This window comes from Pogona vitticeps, chromosome 6 (assembly GCF_051106095.1).
Source record: "Pogona vitticeps strain Pit_001003342236 chromosome 6, PviZW2.1, whole genome shotgun sequence".
NCBI lineage: Eukaryota > Metazoa > Chordata > Lepidosauria > Squamata > Agamidae > Pogona > Pogona vitticeps.
In genome coordinates, this window is record NC_135788.1 from 40,461,404 (window position 1) to 40,487,226 (window position 25,823).

Consider the following 25,823-nt stretch of genomic DNA (forward strand, 5'->3'; position numbering starts at 1 on the left):
TCATACTTAGGAAATTTATTGATAAAAATACTTCGTATAAACAAATAAATTGGAAAGTAAGAGTGTTGTGCTACTTCTACCATTGCTGCTTTTTCAACAGAAGTATAACTGACGAGTATTTGGACTTGAGAAAACTACAGCCACAATTTTTTTCTGAGTACAGTATTTATATTTTCTGCAAATTCATGAAATCTGAGAATTACATGCTGAAATAATGGTCCCCCCCAGTTCAGATTTAACCACAATCATGTCCACCAAGAATTGCTAATTTCAACAGTAACATTGGAAACACTGAGTAAGAAATGAAGGGAAAGTTACTATCAACTTCATACATTAGAAATCTATTCCTCTGGCTAGAATGAAGAATAATAGCCCGAGTAGTGTTCTTAACTAATGATCTGATCTGTCAAGTTGCTCATTTGCTTACCAACTACTCATAGTATATGGGAAGGATGGCCTTGCAATCAGAGTGACTTTTCTGGTTTCTCAAAAAAAAAAAGGGAAATGTTAAAATTATTGCATACAATATATGCTTCCCATTGTAGAAACGTATTTGTTCTTTTAAAAAATGTTTCTGTATCAGTATTGAAAAGATTCCTTTATTATTTTCAGTAAACAAACACATATGTATGCACTGCATTTTTTCCTTTTTTTTTTACAATCAGTTGTAATAGGAGTATCCACTTCTGACACAGAAAATGGAATTGCAAATGAAACACATTAAGTGCTACATAACCCAGAGCAGAATTTTCATCTGCTTTTTATGTGTGCTGCCTGCATTTCATCCAGGACATTTCTGATGGATTCTACACAAACTTTTCCTCTGTGATCTTTCAAGCTGGCTTGCCTCCATATTTCATCAAAGCTTTCATCTGAAAGTTGGACACCAATATTGCGCAGAATGCGGGCAATCTGTGAAATAATATACATTATTATTAATCAAAGCAAATTAATTAATTTATGTGATACATATTGTAACTTCCATATTTTCTATCACCTACTTATAAAATTATAGGTTATTATAGATTCAATCCCAGGTAGCTGGCCCGAGGTTCACTCAGCCTTCTTTCCCTCTGAGGTCAGCAACTGAGTACCCAGCTTGCTGCAGGGGACAATTGGTAGCCTGCATATTTAATTGGAAACTGCCCTGACAGTGCTGTAAGCACTGTAGGGAGGTATATAAACAGCATGTGTTGATTTATATATACTCATTGTCCAAATTACTTTACCCAAGTTAGGTATTAGAGATGATATTAATGAGAGTTTCTTAAATGAGGAGAATTCAAACGATAATACCTTGGCATTTAAAGTCTTTCATGATTTGGGTTCTTGGGACCTGTCCAAGTGCCTCTCTCTTAAATTGTTTACCTGTCCACCTCTCATACTGGGATGTTTTAAGCGGCTACACCATGGAGACCCAGAAATCTGCTACTCAAAACCAGGCATTCTTTGTAATGACCACATTGCTTTGGAATTCTCTCCCATCAGAGGTGTGACAGGCCCCATATCCCTCCTTGGTTTTAGGAGGCAACGTAAGACCTGACTCTTTTTGCAAGCCTTTTCATAGCCTTGCCTCAGATTAAGTAATTTTAAATTAATTTTGATTGCTTTTTGGCTCTGTTTCTTTATTAGTTCTATTGTGAATTTATGTACTTCTCTCTGCGGCCATCTTTTGTTTTTATTTTCATTTTTTGTAATGTTACTCTGCTTAATGTTGTTGTATTTTTAGTAACCATGCTTACTATGATCCCTTTTCTGTATTTTTTCTGATTTTTGTTATTGTTGCATTTATTTAGGATAGAAATGCAAACAAGTAAGCAAACAAACAAACAAACTGCATTTTGCTTATCTGGACTTGCACTACATCCCTAATCCATTTCAGAGATGGATTGTAAGACTGAAATTTCAAAATATTTGTTTCTGGATCAATGTACTGTACCTCTTCTTTTGATCTTGTCTTGAAGAAGTCTCTTTCATACACTCCTTTGTTGCTATATATAGAAGGATATAACAATGCATAAGCAGTTGCTTGATCACCATAATTAGTATTGTCACTGATGCGACGAAATTGTGGGGCAGGAATGTCTGAACGAATAGTTGGAACACCATAGAGTGGGTAAACTGTAGGAAAGCACAAGAAAAAGATTGAAGTATTATGTACAAGGCTGATATTTATGCAGAATGAGGCTGCACAATGTTACTGAAGCAAAGATGGAGCACACCAGCCCAAAGTAATCTTTAAAACTCAGTACAAACATATTGTTTATTTATTTAATGTGCTGCCTTTCACTATGACTGGGACCCAAAGTGGCTTACAATGCTATTTTTTAAAAAATAATAGTTCCACTAAAATGCAGAGTTTACACATATTAAATCCATTATTGTATTAAAATGTGATTCAAATCAAAATACTTTAAAACATCTGATGTAGAATACTTTTAATACAATGTATACCTGCCTTAATAGTTAAAAAAAAAAACACTGGCTCTTCCAGTTGGTATTATGTTCTTACTAGGCCCTCAGTTGTCAACAGGAAAGGGCCACCTTGGCCTTTGCAGAACATTCTAAAGCTTTGGAGGACCCAGATAAGGTCCCCCTCCACATTCCGCAACAGACAACACTCTGATGATTGCAGGACTGAGGAGAAAGGCCTTTTCTATAGTCGCAGAGCTTGAATAGGCTAGTACATGACAAGAAAATCTTTCAGATAGCCTGGACTCAAATCATGAATAAAGTTATGGGTAATAACCAGCACTTTCAGTTGTGCTCAGAAATGGGCTGGAATATTTTACTTCAAATTTAACTGGAGGCATATTTAGAAAAGATACAGTGAAAGGCAAGATTCTTGTACTAGGAACAAACTCAGCACAAAATTAAACACTTTTTACTGATTTCAGTGAAAGAATAAAATGGTTCTCCTTATTTTTATTTACATAGTTATTTGCTGTAATCTTAACTTGCCTAGATTATATAAACTTTCCAAAAGTGGTGTCAAGAAACTGGAAAATAGGGAGTTAATGGTTTCAATTGCCCTTTGAAATATAGGCCTGTTGACTCAAGCCTGGGATAATAGGCCAGGAGAGGCAGAGAGAAACTGCTTGTTAATTGGGAGGCTTTGCCATCTGTGTCTTATGTCCCTAAGAAGGAATTTCCAAGGTCATAACTCACTCCTGGTATGAGCTGATTAATAGAATTGGTTTCAGCTGAAGAGAAGGGGAGAGAGTGATAGAAAAGTTTTCTCTTCTTCAAAAAGTGTTTAGGGCAATTTGATGGCTGATTGGTGCATCCCCTTGAAGGGTCTAGAATGATGGTTCTCAACTTTAGGTCCACAAATGTTCCTGGAATACAACTCCCAGAAATCTTGGCAGGCACAGCTAATGGTGAAGACTTCTTGGAGATTTACTCCTAAACATCTAGGGACTAAAGGTTGGGAATCACTGGTCTAGAAGATGAAATGATGGGTATAAAAATGGAGAGTTTGCTTCATTTAGCTTAGTCTCTCTAAGGAGAACACTATGCTCACTTGCTGTCTCGCTGCCTGATTCATACTCTGTGTATGCTCTGGAACCATGCTGAACTGCTTGAATGTGAGTATTAGCTTAGAATAGTTAGCTTTCTTATTTTCTTATGGGAACTGTTCTGGAATTGTCCTTGCCTCAAGATCTTTTATTTGCTTCACAATTCTTTTCACTGCTTTTGGGATTTTTGAAACTGCACCAGAGCACAGAGAATTCTGACTCCTGTCCTCTGAAGATGCCAACCAGAGAGACTGGTGAAACGTTAGAAAGAACAACCTTCAGAACACGGCCAAACAGCCCGAAAAACCTACAACAACCATTTTTGAAACTGTTTGGAACTTGATTCTTTTTTACTTCTTTTTGCAACATTTTCAATAAAGTTTTACAGCAGTTTGGTTATTTTGGGAAAAGAGGGTTATTGGTACTAAAGAAGGGCTTTACCTTGGCCACCTACTGGATACTCTACATTTTGTGGATACTTTGGTATTCCTACCTGGTAGGGTTGGCATACAGGCTAAAATGCTTAATTGAGTGAATTTTTGGTAATTCCATGGAGCACTGAGTAGTCCGAGTGAGTGAAGAGGTTGGGAGGGGTTCCAGGCAGAAGGATTTTCCCCAGCCATCAGCACATTTGGTCCTCCTGGAATTTACCCACACCAGGAAAGCCTGGGCAGTGTGGCTAAATGGGCAGTGTGCACCTCTCTAACCCAGCCATAACCTTGAGGAGCAGATTTATACTAATTCTTATTTTTCTGGTGATTTATTGACGTGGTTGTACAAAGATTAATGAATACTCATATAAGATTATAGACAGACCAATTTTGCACTTAAGGAGGACATGTGTAATGGATATTGTTATCTCTAGTTTCCATAAAGCTTGTGGAGATAACTGTGGGACTCTGTGGGACTATAGATGACTGGTGGGCAGGCACTTCTTGAATTGAACATGGAGATGCTGCAAGGTCTGTTTTTTTCAAGGGAGACACTCCATACTCCCAAGCTGTGAACTGTTACGACACAAACAACAGGTTGAATTATGCTTTGGATTGTCCTTTGGGAGATTATATTTGCTAATTCCTACATATACCAACAGCATCTGTAAACATCTAAAACAACCTGGTAATGAAAAGTACATCTCTTTGTACACACATGAAGAGGGAATGCCTCCTACAACTGCATTATATTGAGAAGATGTTGTGCGATAATCAGAAAATACACGATCCGTTGGTCTTGTAAGAGTTCTGGGTGTTTTTTCTGAACTTCCAGGTTCTTTTTCTACTACATCCTCCTGCTTTAGCACAGCATCTCCATCTGCTTTGCATTCTGCTCCTTCTGGTGGAATAAGGTCAAAGGGAGCTGGCTTTTTGCCTGAGAAAAGTGAATGATATCAAAATGACATTTGTTGCTTTCAGAGTGACAACAATCTATGTAATATTTTAACAAAAATAAAAAATAAAAAGGCTTCTACCACAATAAAAATATTCTATGAAGCAGGAAAAAAAATTGCTGTAAGACCAGTAGTCTTAGGGATGGTCCATACTTGGTATGTACAGTAACTGGGCATCACACTATCATTAAATTCTCTGAGTTTGCCTGTGTATTTCACTGAAGTGCAAGTGCATTTTAAAAGTACATTTTTAAAAAACACAAAAAACGTGGAGTTAAGAAAACAAGCAATTAAAGAATGCATAGACAATGTGGATTTCTTTCTGCAAATGATTAATTAATGGCCAGTTTCTGCAATGTCAGAAGATGCAGGAGCCACTTGGAATCACAGATACTGGACCAGCTCACAAATATCTGTTTCAGAACGTTTCAGCCTCCCAAGACACTCTATACATGACTTGAAAGTGACCATTATAGAAAGAAAAGAACTACAAAATGAAACCAAAAATAAATACGGCTGAGATAAGATACATACATAAATTCCACAGCATGTCAAAAGGATTTAATATCCATCAGGGATTCTGAGTTTATTACCAAATGTGAGGCTTTTCATTCAAATCAGGAACATTCCCCCAGTTTAGCACTTGTATCAATAACGCTACTGTCACCTTGTAAACTCATTTTTGTGCCTACCCTCATACAACATGTTGATTGAAGTACTTTACAGCTTGATAGCCTCATTCTTGAGCTAATGAACTCAAGTATTTTTGTTAATTATCTATATTGAGTGCTGGTTATGGGGCTATGTGTAAATATATGTATCAGTTATATGTTTCCTCTCCAGTGTCTCGGGAAGTAGACTTGATCCATGGAAATTAATACAGAAATACAAGAGTTAGTCCTTAAGGCGGCACTGTGTTTTTGTTTTGCCTTTGTCTGGATATGCTTATACAGACTAATACACTGCTTTGAAAACCAAGGTGAACATTGTGATAGGCAATGGGCTTTTAGTGACAGAAAGATTTTCTGGATACTAGGGTGCCATGAACTGCTTTATTGTGCAGAGGGAAGCAGAGCTATCAAAGTCCCTTCCCTGGTTGGCAACTAAGCAGCCAACAGCAGATCTGTTCATATTAGATTTCTCCTTCCTTTAAACTGAAAAGAAAAATATAAAAAAACCTAGCCTTGTTGCCGAAAAACTAGATGAGATGTCAAATTCACAATTAGAATCTGGTAGAATGTTCTCCATTGAGGGATATAACCTCAGAGCTCTGTGCTTGAGCAATCAGTTGGAAATGGAATCCATATTTACCTCCCAATGACCCATCACAAAACAAAAGAAAGCTGTGGAAGTAGGAAAGCTTATGGTGGGATAGACAGATATCTTCACCCTCTTAAGGAAGTTTTGTTCTATAGGCTAACTGTGTTGCTTAGTAAGACCCACAGATGAAGGAGAAAAATAGCTCCTCAAAATTACCACAGATTCCCATATCCCCAATAGAGTTTAGGAAACAATCAATGAAAAAAAATCCATATACTGGAATCAGATTTGGGGAGTAAATCATGTCTAAATGTTTACCATGTACCTTTGGTAATTATTTTTTCTTCATATTCCTGAAGAGACATTTTATCTTTCCAGTTAAGGAAGTTCACAAACTCTAGATAGTTTATAAAGCCATCTTTATCCAAATCACAGTAGTTAAATAAAGCATCCAACAGCTCTTCATCCAAGTCTAGATTAAGCTGAAAGCAGGTCTTTTTCAAGTCTTCCCTACTTATTTTCCGATCGCCATCCTAGAAAAATAATGCAATACATTTAAGAACACTATGATTCTTGTACTTTGAGTTTTCTATAGAAATTGACAGATACTTCAAGCAATCATATTTCTGTGAGAAAAAAATACTTTATATAAGAACATGGTTGACTAAATCAAAGGTTCATCTAGTTCAGCATCTTTTTTCTTTAGTGTCCAATCAGATGCCTCCAAGAAGGATAGAGTAATAAGGTAAAGGTAGGTAAAGGTTGCCCTTGACATTTAGTCCAGTCGTGTCCGACTCTAGGGCGGGTGCTCATCTCCGTTTCCAAGCAATAAACCAAGCATTTTGTCCGAAGATAGTTTCCGTTGTCACATAGCCAGCACGACTAGAGATGGAACGCGGTTACCTTCCCACCGAGGTGGTACCTATTTATCTACTCACATTTACATGCTTTCGAACTGCTAGGTTGGCAAGGAGCTGGGAGAAGTGACGGGAGCTCACTTTGTCACTTGGATTTGATCTTACAACTACTAGTCTTCTGACCTTGTAGCACAGAGGCTTCTGCAGTTTAACCCACAGCGCCACCATGTCCCCATACAGAGTGATAGCTCTCTTCTATTGTTGCTCCCAAGCAACTGACATTCAGGGCATTGCCTTTGTAGGTCAGGCTTGGTAAGTGCAGGTGGATTTTGTATATAGGTATCTTTATTCACAAAATCACAACAGGATATAAGCCAAAGGCCATGTTTTTCTTTTCACATACAAGTAACTTTATGTTTGCAATGTTGAGATTTCTGAAGAACAGCACTGATAACTGAAATGTACAAGTATTTCACACAATATTCACAGAAAACACATGTGATATCTTGGCAGAGTGCTAACCTTATCATAATGTCTGAAAGCTTGCAATAATGTATCAAAATTATGGTAATTAGCTTTCTTCAAATTCTGCCGAATTGCAGTAAAAACAGCCCGCTCTCTGTCTTTGCCACGAAGGAATTCACTTGGAAGTCTGTAATGAAGAAGGTCTCCAACACCTATAGAAGAAATAAATTATATCAGAACTTTGCCTGACCATGTTTTAGCTATTGTGTGACACTTTCACAAGAGCCTTGTCAATTCCTTTGTGCCATATCATCTCTGCGTGCAGGCAAGAACATGGTTGGAAGAAAGTTTGTTCTCTGCAGAGGCAGGAATTTATTTATTTATATATGTATTACTACAGCACTCAGAATCCCAGACAGTACTGGCCATGGGATTCTGGGAATCTATAGAGAAGAAAGCTGTTTTCCTTCTCTAGTTGTACATACATGCACTCTGGCTTTCAATCATTCAGTGTCCAAGGCAAGTTACCCCAAAACTGAACCCATTATACAAATAAAAAGATCATTTATAGACAAAGTGTGCAAAGCAAACTGTACTGCTCATATACCTCCCCACAGTGCTTAAACTCTGGGCAGTATACAATTTAATTATGCAGACCACACACTGGGTCCTCAATTTACCAACCTCAGAAGGATAAAAGCTGGCTACCTGAGCCCAAAATTTGAGATCATGAGCAGAGCCTACACTGCAGTTCTGCAATTTAACCACTGCACCACAATAATAAAAGCAGCAAGGAACAGCCGGCAAAATATTGAGAAAGAAGAGAAACCAAACTGTATAGCTGCCTAAAGAGCAAGCAAGATTAAATTTCTAAAATCTTTGGAAATCTAAGGGGAAATTAAAAAGTTTGTACCTGAAGTAGAATAGAGATCAAAATAGGTGTAATAAGAGAAGGCTACTTGGAGGGAAGATTCATTACTAACAATGCCTTCTTTTTGGTCACCACCACCCCCACCATGCCTGACAGCAGAGACTCAAAGAGTCTCCAACACAATGTACTCACCTTGTGAACAAGCCTATATGGAAGTAAACTGCTTCTTCAGCTACTCAATGTCCAAGCCAGGAAATGCTTGGGGGAGGGGAGTCAATTATTATTTGCAGTATTCCACAGCCAGCATGGTCACTGGCCATGTAAGCTGTGAGGCTCTGAGAACCCAAACATTCCCCATTCTCTCTCCAAAAACAATTCAAAAGTCCTTTCAGCAATTCACTGAAATTATCTCAGTATTAGCAAGATATGCCACTCCTGGTTAGCAATCTTGCAGAGTTGTTTTAGAATACCTGGGTTTCTGAATTGTCTTACAAGACTCCAGGTATAATGCATTGTAACAGACTCAAGAGCGTGAAGATTTCTTTGTATTTAAGGTCAGACTATCTCATTTAAAATGAATATTGGCTCAATTGTATTAAATTCATACAGGAGAAAAAGAAATGGAGCAGCAACGTCCGAACTGTAAAATGACATGAAAGAAGCAGGTTACAAGATGGAAGTGTGAACAATACCAAAGGCCACTGAAATACTTGCCATATTCCTCAGGACGTATAAGCATTCCAAATGTATGGTCTGGAGGAACATTGAGAGTATCAGCAATGCTGCATATATAAAAAAAAAGTCTGTTAGATAAACGTTTGATTGTTCACCCAAGTGTAATCTTTATATTAGCCATGATAGATATTGTCTGTCTGTCAGTTCACCTCTTGTTCTGGAACTGAAGATTAAAGACAAGTGATGAAACATTTGTTAAGAGTTCACCTGAAATACACTCCTTAGGGCTCTACTACATAAATCAAAGCCACCGCCACAGATAATCCTAAATTTTACAACCCATTTTTCTTTTCATACACAGTAATAACTGTCAGAAATATTTGCACGACATGCAGTAAATGTCTTTGATCATGATGCTTCTATTCCTTGGGAGAGAGAAAAAAGAACCCAAGTAGCAATATGCTATTTCTTATTTAACAGATATAAGTGTGCATGTAGAATCTTCAATGTTTCTGTTAAAAAAGAAAGACCTCCCCTCCAAAGTAAACTAAACACACATGACAGTTTAGGAAAACTGATACAGATAAGAAAAACATTGTACTGACAACATAAGATATGGGGAATATGTATTTCTCCAAATCATATTTAACTACTAATTCCATGAGCCCTAGATAGCACAGAGACAGCAGAGCTTAGAAGTACAGTGGTGCCTCGCTTGACGATTACCTCGTTAAATGAGGAAATCGCTTGACGATGAAGTTTTTGCAATCGCTTTTGCAATCGCAAAACAATGTTTTAATAGGCAAAAATCACTTAACGAAGATCGGTTCCCTGCTTCAGGAACTGATTTTTCGCTTAACAACGATCTTTACAGCTGATCGTCGGGTCTTCAAAATGGCCACCAGCTGTTTAAAATGGCTCCCCGCTGTGTTTTAGGATGGATTCCTCGCTTTATAGGCACCGAAAATGGCTGCCCTATGGAGGATCTTCGCTGGACGCTGAGGTATTTCGCCCATTGGAACGCATTGAAACAGTTTTCAATGTATTTCAATGGGCTCTTTCGTTTCGCTTGATGAGGATTTCGCTTAACAGGGATTTGAACAGAACGAACTATTCTTGTCAAGCAGGGCACCACTGTAAACTATTTTACTAAGAAGTTACTTTAATAAGAAGTTACATTTTTGAGTAAGAAGGCTGAATGACTTTTTCTTTCCTGTAGGTGACATGGCTTTAACTACTTTTAAGTGGAATGAGAACATTATATTCAGATGAAGGAAGAATGAAAATTGTTGAAACATCAAGAATTTAAGATCTGTAGATGATGCCGTCTTACTGGCAGAAAGCAATGACTTGAAATGACTTCTGATGAAAGTGAAAGAAGAAAGGAAAAAGCAGGACTGCAGCTGAACATTAAGGAAGCAAAAATCATGGCAACAGAAAAACTATAGAGCTTCAATGTTGGCAATGATAAAACTGAAGTTGTCAGAGATGATGTATACCTTGGTTCAATCAATCATCAATCCAAATGGAGACTGCAGCCACGAAATCAGAGGAAGATTCATAAGGGCAGCAATGAAGGGACTATAAAAGATCATAAAGTATAAGAATGTGCCATTGGAGATGAAGACCAAAATCATCTACACTATTGTACTCCTGATTACTATATATGGATGTGAAAGCTGGACAGTGAAGAGAACCGACAGGGGAAAAAAACCCTGAATACCCTGGAGAGCCAGACAGATGAAGAAACAGATCTTAGATGAGATCAAGTCTGAATTTTCTCTGGAAGCAAAAACAGCAGAACTGAGGCTGCTGCACTTTGGGCACATCATGAGAAAACAAGACTGACTGGAAAAGAAAAAAAATGCTGGGAAAAGTTGAAGGCATAATGAAAAGAGGAAGATCAAATATGAAAGTGATTAGCTCTATAAAGTAACTCACAGCCTTGAGTTTGCAAGAGCTGACCATAGCTGTTAAAAGACAGGACATTTTGCAGGTCATTCATTCATGGGGTGGCCATAAATACTAGATGACTTGATAGCACCTAATAATAACAACATTTGCTTGTTATTTATTCCTGTTGTGGGGTGCTGAACTAAACAGCAGGAGGAGGCAAGGAAGAAGGATCAAAAGTGTGGAGGACATGGGTTTTCTGCATCACCCCCCCTTCCTGGGCCAAACATAAACATGTCTGTTTCGAAAAAGGGCCAACAGTGAGAAGTGCATGTGCACACATGGTCTTTGGTCCTTTGAAGAAATGCCCTATGAAATCCAATCCACAGCAGCCTGAGCTGTAACTTTAAACAACATTACTGTTTTTTGCTTACATCTGAGAAAGACTGCCTGGTGAAATTCATCTTGCCAAGAAGTTTTGGACTTTACATCAAAGAGTGCCTGGCAAAATCCATCTTGCCATGAGCATTTGGACTTTTAATACTTTGCCTTGAAGAAGTGGGATTTACCCACAAAAAGCTCAGATATGGTATGATTTTTTTAAAAAAATTAGTGGTCTATAAAATTATCACCTACTCTTGCAAGTGTGGGTCACTTTCTGCTCTTACTTCTCCCCTGCCTCCTTTTGTTGTTGTGGAGGTATTGGACAGCCAGCAAAGATGAGACAGAAGGACAAGAGGGAGTAGCAGTGAGCAATGGGGCAATTAAAAGCAAAGCCTGCCCTAAAAGAAGAGGAAAGAGGGAAATCAAATAATCCAAGGACAGACTGGTGGCAATGGGAGAATCTGTTGTGGGCTCTCCAAATGAAACAGAACCTTTGCCTCTGTAAGCTGTTTCCATTTGCAAACTCACCAGACACTTTGTAGGATTTTGCTTTTGCTCATTGTCTCTCTCCTCAAAACCTTCTGTTTATCTCCCTCTTCTCTATTTCAAAGCAAATCATAAAAGGACAACCCCATTGGTTAATTCCCCAATGCCCAGAGTGAGAGGCCATTAAGACTGAAATCTTATGTACTCTGGGACTTTCCTACGGAATTCAGTAGGATTTATTCTCCATAGACTTAGTAGGAGAGAATATGCCATCTGGCATATAAGGATGTATGAAGTAAGTTCAGGTGCTTTCCTAAACCGGCAATACGTTCTTGCCAAACTAGATGTTTGCAGGGTAACACAGATTAGCTTTATGCTTTTTGCTCTACCAATGTAATTTACATGCAGCAATTTGTACTCTGACTCAGCATAGCTGAATTCCTTGTCTCCTAAATGAGAACCACTGTGTACAAATAAAGACTGTAATTCACATAACCTGCTCATTCTCTGTGGATGGGTTTTAGTTTCATTATATCACATAGTAAAATGTAAAATCTGTTAATTACTGTAGAGAATTATTGGGTTATATAACAGACTATGGACACACACACACATATCCATCCCAGGCTTTTACAGTAGTTTCCCATATATAGTTTCCTATATATATAAAAAAATCACAGGAACCTTAAAAATATAACAGTGACTGCATTGTTTGGAAAATAATACAGAAACACCCTGTGAGGTGGTCTGATGACTTTTCTGCTTAAAGTTCCTAGTGAATGGAATTGGACCTTCAGATCTCAGGCATCTAATTTTGAAGGGTCACTGAAATTCAACAAAGGATTTGTTATACAATTTGTTCAAATTATTAATATAACATATGTAGCTTTTACTGTCAGAGAAAAAGAGAGTCTGAAAGGTTTTCTTAGGTTAACCTGATAGTACTTTTGTGCACTTCTCAATCATATAACTGTAGGGATAACAATAATACAGCTATAATGAGCATTTCAACGGATTAGTTTCTAGGGCTGCAGTAATGCTACTACTAATGACCTGCTGCCCAAGAAGATTAATAAGCAATGTAGCATATTGTGATTTTATGAAAAGAACTGTTCCAAGCTCTTGATGAGAGGTGAATTGCAGTCTAACATCTGGACAAAGATGAAAAACATTTGTGTCTTTTTGGACTACAACTCCCATGTTCCATATTCTAATGCTAGAATATTTAATAAAAAGGTTTTCAGATCATATCTGCAACTTGCTAAACTAATGCCTTGATTTCTAGAATCACCTGAGGAAAAGGAATAATAAACATTTAAGCAAGCCATTTTTGAAAGAAGAGGAACCAACCATAGAGGAACCAATAAATACTATACTCACTTATTCAGCCCTAAAATTACTTGTTGCAATGCTTCTTTCTCTATCTCCCTATTCAAGACCAAATTAAGCAACAAACACATGGCCATTGCTTCTCTGTGATTCCTTATGAACATTTTTATAACCTCTAGTTCAAGATGGCATGCAATCTGAAAATATAACACCCTGGGCTTCCCTATGCCACTGCCCATAAATAAGTCAAAAGAGAGGAAAGAAATGTGGAATTTAAGCCCATCTCTGTATTACTGGGAGATGGAAACTGAGGTGTGGGTGGATGACATCTAGTTTGGGTCATTGCTTCCTTAGGTCACAGCATAACTGTCAGCTAGTTTGCCTTTTTAAGTAATAGGAATGTATGGCCAATGGTGAAGCTTATTTTTTAAATGACAGGCATGTCCTATAGCTAAAAGGCAGTATCTTGGCAGTTTATCTGTAGGAAGAATTGATGTTTTAAAGCATCCCATGGTCTCTCCAGAGGATTAATTTAGTATATAACAGTGGAATGACTTCTTACGACAGGTTTCTGTATGATATTAATCATATAAAACCTGTAATGACAACCTGCAACACCTGGCATCACTCACAATGTGGCAAAGGTTCACACAGCTCTGCCAGTTACCATCCTCTCAGCCTTTCACTGTCTGAAACAGTATCTCAAAATGGGAGCCAAGGTGATGATGAGATTCTGTGACTTGCCACACAATGACAGATGCTAACAATTTGAAATTTATCAAGTCAGTAGCAGTTTTCTGCCAAGAAGAAACAATGAAAGAAAGAAAACTCTATCACAAACAGCCAGCTCATTTGTAAATTGTTGCTAACATCTATTTCTAATGTTCCATTGTGAAGAGTCCATCTTAATTCACTTACGGATCAAGGACTTTTCCGAGTTGGGGCTGAAATTTTTCCTTGAAATCATCACTGATTTTAGAGACTATTTTGGCTGATTTCTTCCTGAAGAGTTAAAAATATTATTGAAAAATATTAAATTGTATCAACACATTACAATATGAGGGGATAAGAGACCTTTAATAAGAAATCCTTCCTAAAGCTAAGTTATTACTTTTTAAGCAAATAAGGTTCTGATAATGTAGTATACATTATCCACGAGTTCTTTAAATAAAACCAAATAAGATGTTGATTATTAAAATTATTGGAAGTTAATATTCAAGACGCTTACTAAACAAGTCATGCTAAGCCTGTATAGGAAAAAACTAATTGAAGACAATTCTGACAGGCATGTTCTGGAAGGAATTCTCAGTACAATGAGGTGGAAAACCAAAATCTCTGCGGTGAATTTAACATAACACAAAAGAATCTCAAAATCCCACTCATGTTAAGTTATTCAGATCAGATCTAGGAACTTCCTAGTGAAAACCATGTACTCAGCTTTGTTATTGTAGGCTTCTTGATGGTTTGCCAACAGTGTGAGCACTAAGATTATCCATATGTCTATTCAGAAGCAGTAGAATATGAAGAATATGTAGAATATGGATAGAATCCTAATGTGAATATTGGAAAATAGTAGAGAGCTCAAAATGGAAGTCTTGAAGGTCTTTCTAGTCATAGAGGCTTACAAATTTAATCAGTCACCAAAACAAGACGTTCATGATCCCCAGTACTCAAATATCATGGAAAGGGGAAGCTAAGTGACTACAGCAACAGAACACATCAGCTATACCCCTAGACTGACAGTATCCTAACAACCTGATATTATGTGTATTCTAATTCTGGAATATACTGCTACCCTTAGGTAGAGCGATATGGCACCAGCAAGCATCTGGTTTTGATTCGATGACAGAGCAGCAAACTTTGATTTACTTAATTTATTATTATTGTATTTTTACTTCCAGGGAGGCAAAGATATGCTTGTGAGATATTCTATTACACTTCCCCAAATCACCATGGCTGGTCTTAGGGACTGTGCATCTCGATATCGTCCAGTATTGCAGAGAATATATATACAAAATATCTCAGACTGCAAAGTATCTTTGGATGGTCCTGGCTTGTTCAATATGATGAATCATGAGAATGTCACAAAACATACAGATCCAGAATATGCTATGATAGATTCAAAACATGTTATCAGAAAAGAATGACTGTGGAAACAGCCAACCATTCTCAACTTACATTTGCAGATCATGGAACCAGCGTAATGTTCTAGCTACGTTTCGTCCATTATTACAGTGGGGTGTTTCTTTTCCATAAAGATTAAATCTGTTGAATGTAGATGGGTCATATTTCCTATTTATTGGCTCCCCTACAAAAATAAGGATCATCTATTATTATACATAAAGGAACTCTATATTACACATTATCAAAAATTAAAATGAGTATTTTGGTCCAAGGCCAGCCCCAGGCTATTATGAGACCTGTTTAACATCATCGCCAAAATGGATGAGGAAATCTGTGACTTTCACATGCTGTTAGTCTCTGGTACTCATCTTCACCAGCCACCATGGCCTATAGTCAAAGATTATATAAATTATTATATAGCTTTAGTGCAGTAGATCATCAGGAAAGGCTCCATAGTCCAAGCCCCAAGGAAAATCCACAAAGGCAAGAAGTCGAGTTGGTCCATTACATATCAGAACACAGGAAGCAGCATAATACTCACTTTAGTGGCATTTGCATACAATCATAGAAGGGGTGATGGCTTGAGTGTCAGACTTTGGAGACCTAGATTCACTCCCTTGGTAAGCTGTGCAGTTCAACTAGGTGACCTTGAGCCAGTCACTATCCAAGACAACCCTACTTCAGAGGGTTATGATGATAAAGAAGGCGCAGGATAAGCTATGCCAAGACCAATGGATGAAGGATGAATATAAATGTCACCATAATTAAAATAATGTGAAGTGTATAAAGTAGATTGCCATTTCATGAGCAGGCAAAACTTATAATTAACTATTTTGATTTTATTTATCAGAGATTCTGAGACAATGTTATTATGTATCACACAACTGAAGAAAAGAAGAGCCATCTTAGTGTCTTTTAGTGCCAGAAACATTCTCATCAAGTAAATCAATGAATACAGCAGAAAGTACATTCTTCATGTTCAGCCTCACAACACTGAGAAACAGCAGAGATCCAGATGATGTCATTAGTCCTCATGTAAAAAAAAAGTTCTAGGGCTATGGATATTCATGATGCACAACTGTTTATCAAATGTATTATATATGGATGCCAATAAAACAGAATCCTTATTACACAAACTAGCTGTGAAGAAAAGGATCATTTTGCTATGCACTTTTGTAATATACAGAAGTCATTTTTATGTGTAAGCAGCTTTTGCTTATCCTTGAGCCCCTACTTACCAACATAGTAATCATTGTGAGTTGCAACATACAATTCATGTCCTTGTTCTGTTTCTCTCTGGACTTCATCAAATGTCTTCCGTGGATTTATAACCTCTCCCCCAGGACCCTCTGAAAATCAACCAATATAGAGTGAAATGATCTAATAAAATATTCTAAAATTTTGCATGGATACAGAGCAATATCTTTAGGGGTGACTCACATAACTTTCTTCTGAAGGTTTTTTTTAAGTAAGCCCCTATGAATTGACAAATAAATTTGTGATTTGTCGATTCATGGGGGGAGCTTTGTGCTTTGACAACTTTGATGAATCACAAAATGGTGAGTTGTCCCCATCTCTATTCAGAACCTGGCTGTACAATGCAGTACATCAGTCTTCAATACAGCACACACACTTATTTATGACACTAGCAGGACTAGATGAATGGATGTGTCATATATTATCCTACAGTAAAAAACATACCCACACATACTATTAGAAACAGCAGAAAACAATCCTAAGATACATAAAGGTCTCTATGTGTCTGTAAAGGCAAAGGATTTTGACATTCACTGTGCCATGAGCACCTTTTTCTGGGGGGGGGGGAGCAGGAGAGTCACAGTCCTAGCTGGTTTTCTTGTTGTGCTCTCTGGCATCAGCTGCTCTTGCCTACAGCTGAAAACAGGAAAGCAACTTCAGTTTAAAAGAAAAAAGGAATAAAAACATCTGAGAGCAAGGGCTTCCTTATTCCACCTTGGGAGAAAACTAAGAGGCTGCTGAAATAATGTGTGGAAACTAAGAAGATATTTGTGAGCTCAAGGCTGTTAGTCCTTAGGCTTTTTTTAAATTGACTTGTGTAGCTGCACATGTTTTATACATTGGTTTTGCTTACTGCCATTCAGCTGAAATACTGTAGAGAGCCAGCCACAGGCTCATTTGATTGTTTTTCAGTGACAAATTCATCTTTGTATCAGAGGTTATTTTCTACTGACCCAACAGCTACTCTTCATTTCAGTGGAATTCACCCGAAACCTTCTTCTGCTTGGAGCACAACTGCATTTTTAACGTCAACATTAAATTATAATCTGCAATGACACTGTATTCCAGCACTGTTTTTCTTACCTCTGAAGGTTGTTACTCCAAATCGTGTGCCGGCCAAATCCAGTCCTTTAGGTAATCTTAATGACTGATCATGGGATTTCCCAAGGGGAGCTTCACGGCTGCTTAAATAAATGGACTCACTCTTCTCTTTCAGTTTTTGCTGAAACCAGGTCTTGGGAGATGGGTTTGCCAGTGATGCTACCTGAGTAAATTCACACAGTAGCACACTTCCTAGTTCCTACATTCAGGTGGCACAGTGGCACTTACTAATTTAATTTTTAAAACAAAGCTACATCTTATATTTAATTGCCCGTTTAACAAATAATATAACTAATTGTAGATGCTTAGCCCTTAATTGTTATTTTTTGAGACTACATAATGTCTAACATACATCAATAGCTGAAAAACAGGAATAGCCAAATTTCAGAAATATACTAACAGAAGCTATAACATCTCAAGTCAGTATAATCTTTTTTTTAACTATGGAAAGTGCCTCTACCTAATTTTTGGGAATTCCACATACTCCACCATATCACAGTACATCAAACTTAGTAAGATCTCAGTGTGTATCATTTGCAAAGTGTTGGGGATTGTTAGAAAGAGGAAGGGTTGGGGAGGTCTGCTTTGGCTAGACCAGTTGCCAATGCCCACAGCTAAATCTTGATCCAACTCATTGTATGTACTGTATATCTGTATGTTTGTTTTATGAAGGTGTATCTTGCCTTTCAGAAAATAATGTATACTCTACCTTCCCATCTAAAGAAAGCAGACTCCATCCACAATCTCAGAAGATGAGTTATGACTGGGGGTCAAACTAAAAGTGGAATCATATATTTCCTGCTTAACCAGTGTTCCCCTCTCACAATAGGATTTCCTTAGAGATGCACGCCTCAAGAATCAGACTTGCACATTCAATTCAGCCTGTGTGTCCCTTCCAATCGATTTGCACCAACTGTGAAATGAAAATGCTAAATGCAAAATACACCTATGAGAAAAATGATGTGCAGGAACAGATAGATGTATTTTGCTACTTGAGGGAGCTTACCTTCTAAAGATGTGCAAAGCATAGAGTCTAGTTTTACTTAAAGAGAGTACATGGAGAGGAAAGTGATGGCTCAGCTTTCTCCTGGTCCAGTTCCTGTTGCTGCTGCTTCCCTTTCCTTGATGTTTGGCAGAATGTCAAAACAGAGTGATTCTTCCCTGGGCAAATTTAGCAACCATGGTCTATGCAAAGCAATGTCCTAGTTCAAACAGGTTATATGCAGGGGCTTGAATCATTCAAGAAATATTACAGAAATATAAACTGTAATCTTGTATGAAAGAGTCATATGTTAGTTTATATCCAATTAATATGCCTTACGCACAGCTAATGACAATAGTGGTTTATGGCCATAAAATGAAAGATAATTTTTCTACTGAGAAAAAGATTTAAAATTCTTACACTCTCTGAAGGGACGGATTTTATACCATGGGTCAAATACGATGCAATATCAGGATCATTTGCTCGGCCATAAAATACTCTTTCTCTACCAGTAGGAGGATTGCTGGTGTTTCTAAACTTTTCCACCACAGGTGGAGTAATTGGCTACAAGGCAATAAGAAAAATGTTTTATAATACATGCTACAACAAACATTTGCATTTTATAAATTATAGAAAGCTGTGTCAGTCTATCAGAAAAAGACAGGTTTGGCAATGGTCATGAATGACGACCCTATGTTACTTTCAGAAAAATCAAATCATGCAGAATCAGGTCATACAAAAGCTCGAATTGCTTTAAGAAGATTCTAGATTTTACAACAGGGGGAGGGGGACACAGGGGCCTGGATTAAAATTACGTTAATCTAAATAAAATAATGATCAGCCATGTGGCACCTTTACAGTGTAATACTTTACAGTGTATTACAGTATAAGTTTCTGTGTATCTAATTCCTCAGACACATACAGTACAGTTTTGGGGCTTCAGATATATATGTCCAAAAAACATAGCTGTGGGGAAATAAGAGCAAATTTAAATGCAGAATTACCACCAGTGACAATTACATTAACATATACATTCTGGCACTAGGTGGCATAGTAAGAATCTGTTACTGGATGCTGAAACTATCTAACAGAGCAATCGTTAACAGTTTTAATTTATTTTCCAGTTTGAAAGGGATGTCCGCTATGGTTAAAGCCCCAGGGAATTCATAAAGTCATTGCTGTGAACACCACATATGTTGTTGTTTAGTTGTTAAGTTGTGTCCGGCTCTTCGTAACCCCATGGACCAAAGCACGCCAGGCCCTTCTGTCTTCCACTGCCTCCCGGAGTTGGGTCAAATTCATTCTGGTAGCTTCAATGACATTGTCCAACCATCTCATCCTCTGTCGTCCCCTTCTCCTCTTGCCTTCACACTTTCCCAATGTCAGGGTCTTTTCCAGGGAGTCTTCTCATGAGATGGCCAAAGTATTGGAGCCTCAGCTTCAGGATCTGTCCTTCCAGTGAGCACTCAGGGTTGATTTCCTTCAAAATGGATAGGTTTGTTCTTCTTGCAGTCCAGAGGACTCTCAAGAGCCTCCTTCAGCACCACAATTCAAAAGCATCAATTCTTCGGTGGCCAGCCTTCTCTATGGTCCAGATCTCATTTCCATTGGTTCCATTGAACACCGCACATAACATATAAAAATACATCCAGATTCCTAAAAACTGTATTTCATGGATCTGAGAAGGTGGGCTTTATGTCTGAAACCTGAAGGTATAATACTATGAAGGTAAAATTGTTTAGGTTGTTACTGAGTTTCATTGCATTTCATCCTTTAAGTATTTTATTCCTGTGTCTCCCATATATGTATATTATTTCTGTATTGTGCACTGTTCTGGGTCTCTTTGGAGAGAAGAATGACAAACAAAGTAAAATAATAAATAAGTTAATAAATAAATACATCTGTTAGCCTTAAAAGTGCCACATGCATCTTTGTTACACTGATGCAGTAACACTTAACACAGCCAACACAGCCCCCTGTCACCTTGCAATTTGTATATTAGTTGAAAAGCATATCTCCTGATACCCCTCCCCTGAATCTGGCATTTTGAGGGACCTTCCTTTAATCCTGGAATATTACAAGTTTATTCAGCATATGTTGTAGTGGATTACACCCTACTTCTTCATATTATCAGTCCATGAAACCTTAGGCCAGATAAACCATTCTTCATATGCCACAAAACTGTGCTGCTAATTTGACATTTATGGAAGGGAAGTTCCCCATGTTTTCCTTCCACCTGCAGCTGTCTCATATTCACCCCACACTGTTCAGAAGGCATTTCCAATCCTATAGAAATATTTTTTAAGTGTTACAAGGTGCTGCAGATGTTCTCTCTGTTCCTTTTTTTAAAAAGATCCACAGAGTTGTTGTTATTTAGTCATTAAGTCGTGTCCAACTCTTTGTGACCCCATGGACCAGAGCACGCCAGGCCCTCCTGTCTTCCACTGCCTCCCGGAATTTGGTCAAATTCATGTTGGTAGCTTCAATGACATTGTCCAACCATCTTGTTCTCTGTTCTCCCCTTTTCCTCTTGCCTTCACACTTTCCCAATGTCAGGGTCTTTTCCAGGGAGTCTTCTCTTCTCATGAGATGGCCAAAGTATTGGAGACTCAGCTTCAGGATCTGTCCTTCCAGTGAGAGTTGATTTCAACTCAGGATTGACTTCCTTCAGAATGGATAGGTTTGTTCTCCTTGCAGTCCAGGGGACTCTCAAGAGTCTCCTCCAGCACCACAATTCAAAAGCATCAATTCATCGACGGTCAGCCTTCTTTATGATCCAGCTCTCACTTCCATACACTACTGGAAAAACCATAGCTTTGACTATGCGAACCTTTGTCGGCAAGGTGATGTCTCTGCTTTTTAAGATGCTGTCTAGGTTTGTCATCGCTTTCCTCCCAAGAAGCAGGCATCTTTTAATTTTGTGGCTTTTGTCACCATCTGCAGTGATCATGGAGCCCAAGAAGGTAAAATCTGTCACTGCCTCCATATCTTCCCCTTCTATTTGCGAGGAGGTGATGGGACCAGTGGCCATGATCTTAGTTTTTTTTTATGTTGAGCTTCAGACCATTTTCTGCATTCTTCTCTTTCACTCTCATTAAGAGGTTTTTAATTCCTCCTCACTTTCTGCCATAAGAGTGGTATCATCTGCATATCAGAGGTTGTTGATATTTCTTCCGGCAATCTTAATTCTGGCTTGGGATTCATCCAGTCCAGGCTTTCACATGATGTATTCTGCATATAAGTAAAATAAGCAGGGAGACAATATACAGCCTTGTCCTACTCCTTTCCCAATTTTGAACCAATCAGTTGTTCCATATCCAGTTCTAACTGTTGCTTCCTGACCCATATGATATAGAATTCTACGTAGATAAGGTGGTCAGGCACTCCCATTTCTTTAAGGACTTGCCATAGTTTGCTGTGGTCCACACGGTCATAGGCTTTTGCGTAGTCAATGAAGTAGAAGTAGATGTTTTTTATGGAACTCTCTGGTTTCTCCATAATCCAGATCATGTTAGCAATCTGGTCTCTAGTTCCTCTGCCCCTTTGAAATCCAGCTTGTACAGTCGTGCCTCGCTTTACGATTGCCCCATATAACAATGAATCCGCTTAACGATGCTTTTTTGTGATCACAAAAGCGATCGCAAAACAATGCTTCCTATGGGCAAAATCCACTGTGTGATGATCGGTTCCCTGCTTTGGGAACCGATTTTTCGCATTACGATGATCAGCAAACAGCTGATCATCGGGTTCCAAAATGCCCGCCAGATAAAGAAAATGGCCCCCCGCTGTTTTCTAGGATGGATTCCTCGCTAGACAGGCACCGAAAATGGCCGCTGAATGGAGGATCTTTGCTGGATGGTGAGTTTTTAGCCCATTGGAACTCATTAAATGGGTTTTAATGGGTTTCAATGGGTTTTTTATTTTCACTTTACTATGTTTTTGCTCTACAGTGATTTTGCTGGAACGAATTAACATCGTTAAGCGAGGCACCACTGTACTTCTGGGAGTTCTCAGTCCACATAATGCTGAAGCCTACCTTGTATGATTTTGAGCATATCCTTGCTAGCGTGTGAAATGAGTGCAATTGTACAGTAGTTGGAGCATTTTTTGGCACTGCTCTTCTTTGGAATTGGGAAGTAGACTGATCTTTTCCAGTCCTCTGGCCATTGCTGAGTTTTCCAAACTTCCTGGCATATTGAGTGTAGCACCTTAACAGTGTCATCTTTTAAGATTCTAAATAGTTCAACTGGAATGCCATCACCTCCACTGGCCTTGTTGTTAGCCATGCTTTCTAAGGCCCACTTGACTTCGCTTTCCAGGATGCAACATTGTATTAATGTTGGAATCTGTTATTTTATATTAACTGTTTTTGTTATGTGTTTTGTGAGCCGCCCAGAGTAGACTATGTCTAAATGGGTGGCATAAAAGTTTAATAAATAAAATAAATAAATAATAAATAATAAAATAATGTCTGGCTCAAGGTCAGCAACCACACCATCTGGGTTGTCCAGGACATCCAGATCTTTCTGGTATAATTCCTCTGTGTATTCTTGCCACCTTTTCTTGGTGTCTTCTGCTTCTGTAAGGTCCCTACCATTTTTGTACTTTATCATGTCCATCTTTGCACAAAACGTTCCTTTAATATCTTCAATTTTCTTGAACACATCTCTAGTTTTTCCCTTTCTATTATTTTCCTCTATATCTTTGCACTGTTCATTTAAGAAGGCCCTCTTATCTCTTCTTGCTATCCACAGAGTACATACAATGATATATTACAAGATGAGAGCAAACTAGTACAATGCCACAGGCTTAAATAAAATTAACAAGGTATCATTGCTGAAGAAAGAGAGTACCTATATGAAAAATACACCGTGCATTTTGTGTCTCAGATCTCATAGTGTGTAGGATGCTTATACTCAGAATTAATTATTTGTAAAGCAAGAGAGGCATGCACTATAGCACTGGGATATTTTCTATAATTTTAGAAAGGAGGATTAGATATCTGTGCAAGTGTATATTATTAATATATTCAGGCTGAGGTTAATGTGAAGCAAAATTTTGATTATCAGCTAGTAAGGCTGCCTTCATAGAAACTGAATCACTGGTGGTTTTAGAATAGGGATTTCTCTTCGCTGCAGCTAGATATCTCCCACATCTGGAGTGAAAATCAAGTTATCCCTCTAATGCTTGGAGGCTAATACCTCCATAAATGTTTTCATCAAGCTCGCTCTGAAGTACCAAACTACCTGCTACATTACTTTGATAAAACTTGATAACATTTTTCCCCTAATGCTAGCACAACTGAACAACCAACTGTCATAAATCAAAATACAGGGCTAAACATATGGTCTGGAGACAACAACTGCTGTCCCAGGTCCACTGTACTGTAGATAGAGATGCCCACTTCTATTCTGGATCCTATGTGATTTTTTTTCCCCACACATCATCATGAAAGGAATATGTCAATTTCTCTTGCTCTGTTTGTTGACAGAATTACATTAGCTATAGGATGGTGAACCTCTCATGTGAAAGAAGAAAGGGACATCAGTACTCATTACATAGGACAACAGATGAACAGGTGGAACAAGGGTGTCTCACCCCAGCAGAAGAAGGTACATATTCCGCTCTAATCAGGAGCCACTTATGACTAAAGTATAGCGCTACTTATGCATAGATAGATGGTGGTTGTCTGTGCATAAAGGAGGCAATTCTTAAGAAAATTGTCCCACACATATTATGGAAATACTCAACGAGTGTGGTAGGGCTAGTGTACTGCCCCTCCTCACATGTTTACTCCATCTTAAATTCATACCCACATAAGGCTTGGCAGAAAGGGGGGGATGCACTTACCCGCGGCAAGATTTCAGTGAGACAAGTGGCAGCTGTTTCTCCGATTTGTGACAACTTTCCAGCCTACAAAAGGCATGCAAACACAAACTGTGTAGGCATGAAACCAAAACAAGACTGATGCTTGCTACCCAAACAAAAATAAAAATCCACATACAAACAGCTTATATTTCACATTTGCAAACATATTCCAGCTCTGTATCAAACGGCTTTTCTGAAAGGCAGAGATGTAACACCTCATTCCTCCCCTTACAGCCATCTAGATTCCCTCCCATCATTCATTCATTCATTTGATTTAATTTCATTTATATCCCGCCCATCTGGTCTATTTACCCCTCACATGCCCCACCAGAGCGCTCTCCAGAGAACCTACGAACTCAAACCCCGAATCCACTTCTTGCACTAGGGCTCCTGAAGGAAGAGGCTTCTGAGCATGGGCAGAATGCCTTCAGCAGCTCTCTATCCTTCCCCCCCCCCCCCGCCCAGTCCAGTTTCTCTAACGTTTGTTTGGTTGGAGCTTTCTCGGCCCTGTCAGGTCAGGAGGTCTGACCTCGAACTTGCCCTATGCGGCTCCCACCTACCCACCCACCCCCGTGCTCAGTTATCGCCGTTCCGCAGAAGGAACGCGTGTCTAGTTTCTTCCCTGGAAGTCGTCGTGGGGAAGCGAAAAGGCGTTTGAAACGCGAGGAGGGGGGGGATGAGCGACAACGCCACGTCTTTTCTGAGGGGCGGCCGACGGGAGGGAAAGGCAGGCAGGCAGGCAGGAGAGCGGGCACAACTCACCGCGGGGAGCTCGGGGAGCCGGTCGACAAACTTCCCCTGGTAGACTTGCCTGACGGCTCCGCGCAGTCCCTTGACAGGGATCCCCCCCACCATTTTGGCGGGAGGGACCCGCTCGGCCAGGAGAGCAGAAAGGTCGGGAAGGTGGCGGCGTCGGAGAAGGAGAAGGTTGATCCTCGTCACCAAGCAACCGCGACAGGGCCGCAGCCGCCGCAGATTCCACACAAACCCGCCCGCCTTTTTTTCACGGCCGGGTCTCGAAAGGGCAGTCGTTGGAACCTGTCTTGTTCTGTTCACTTGCAAACTTCGCTTAATAAAGGACTTATTATTTCAATTGCTTCAATTCCCTTGCCGGAACTGCAGGCGAAGACGACGTACAATGTCGTTTGCCCCCGTCCCCCCTTCCCGCGCCTCCGTGTTTTATCTTCACAACAACGGTGATGTGAATTAGGCCTGAGAGTTGATGACTGGCTAGGGCCACCTACAGTACTAGTGAACTGCACGACGAAGTAGGGACTTAAACAGGCATCTTTAAACCGGTATACCGTATTAGCTGTCATAAGAAACACTGATGATCCACCAAATCTTACTATTTAAAGTTTATATC

At 39.0% G+C, this 25,823-nt stretch overlaps 1 protein-coding gene across 3 annotated transcripts; it reads right to left on the reverse strand.

Annotated features, from left to right (window-relative positions):
- EFHB (EF-hand domain family member B) lies at positions 1-25,572 on the reverse strand. Of its 3 annotated transcripts, XM_020807351.3 has the most exons (13): positions 25,220-25,572; positions 24,440-24,502; positions 19,010-19,153; positions 17,590-17,770; positions 16,488-16,598; positions 15,304-15,433; positions 14,044-14,127; positions 9,073-9,140; positions 7,545-7,699; positions 6,491-6,698; positions 4,668-4,886; positions 1,940-2,121; positions 1-912 (listed from the first exon to the last, which is right to left on the reverse strand). In XM_020807351.3, exons 1-13 carry the CDS (start codon positions 25,310-25,312, stop codon positions 751-753), a joined length of 1,800 nt encoding a protein of 599 aa, XP_020663010.3. In that variant the 5' UTR covers positions 25,313-25,572; the 3' UTR covers positions 1-750. The 3 variants fall into 3 exon arrangements, with proteins under 3 accessions (XP_020663010.3, XP_078234538.1, XP_020663019.3); XM_078378412.1 differs by lacking the exon at positions 19,010-19,153; XM_020807360.3 differs by lacking the exon at positions 14,044-14,127.
- Positions 25,573-25,823: the final 251 nt, after the last annotated feature.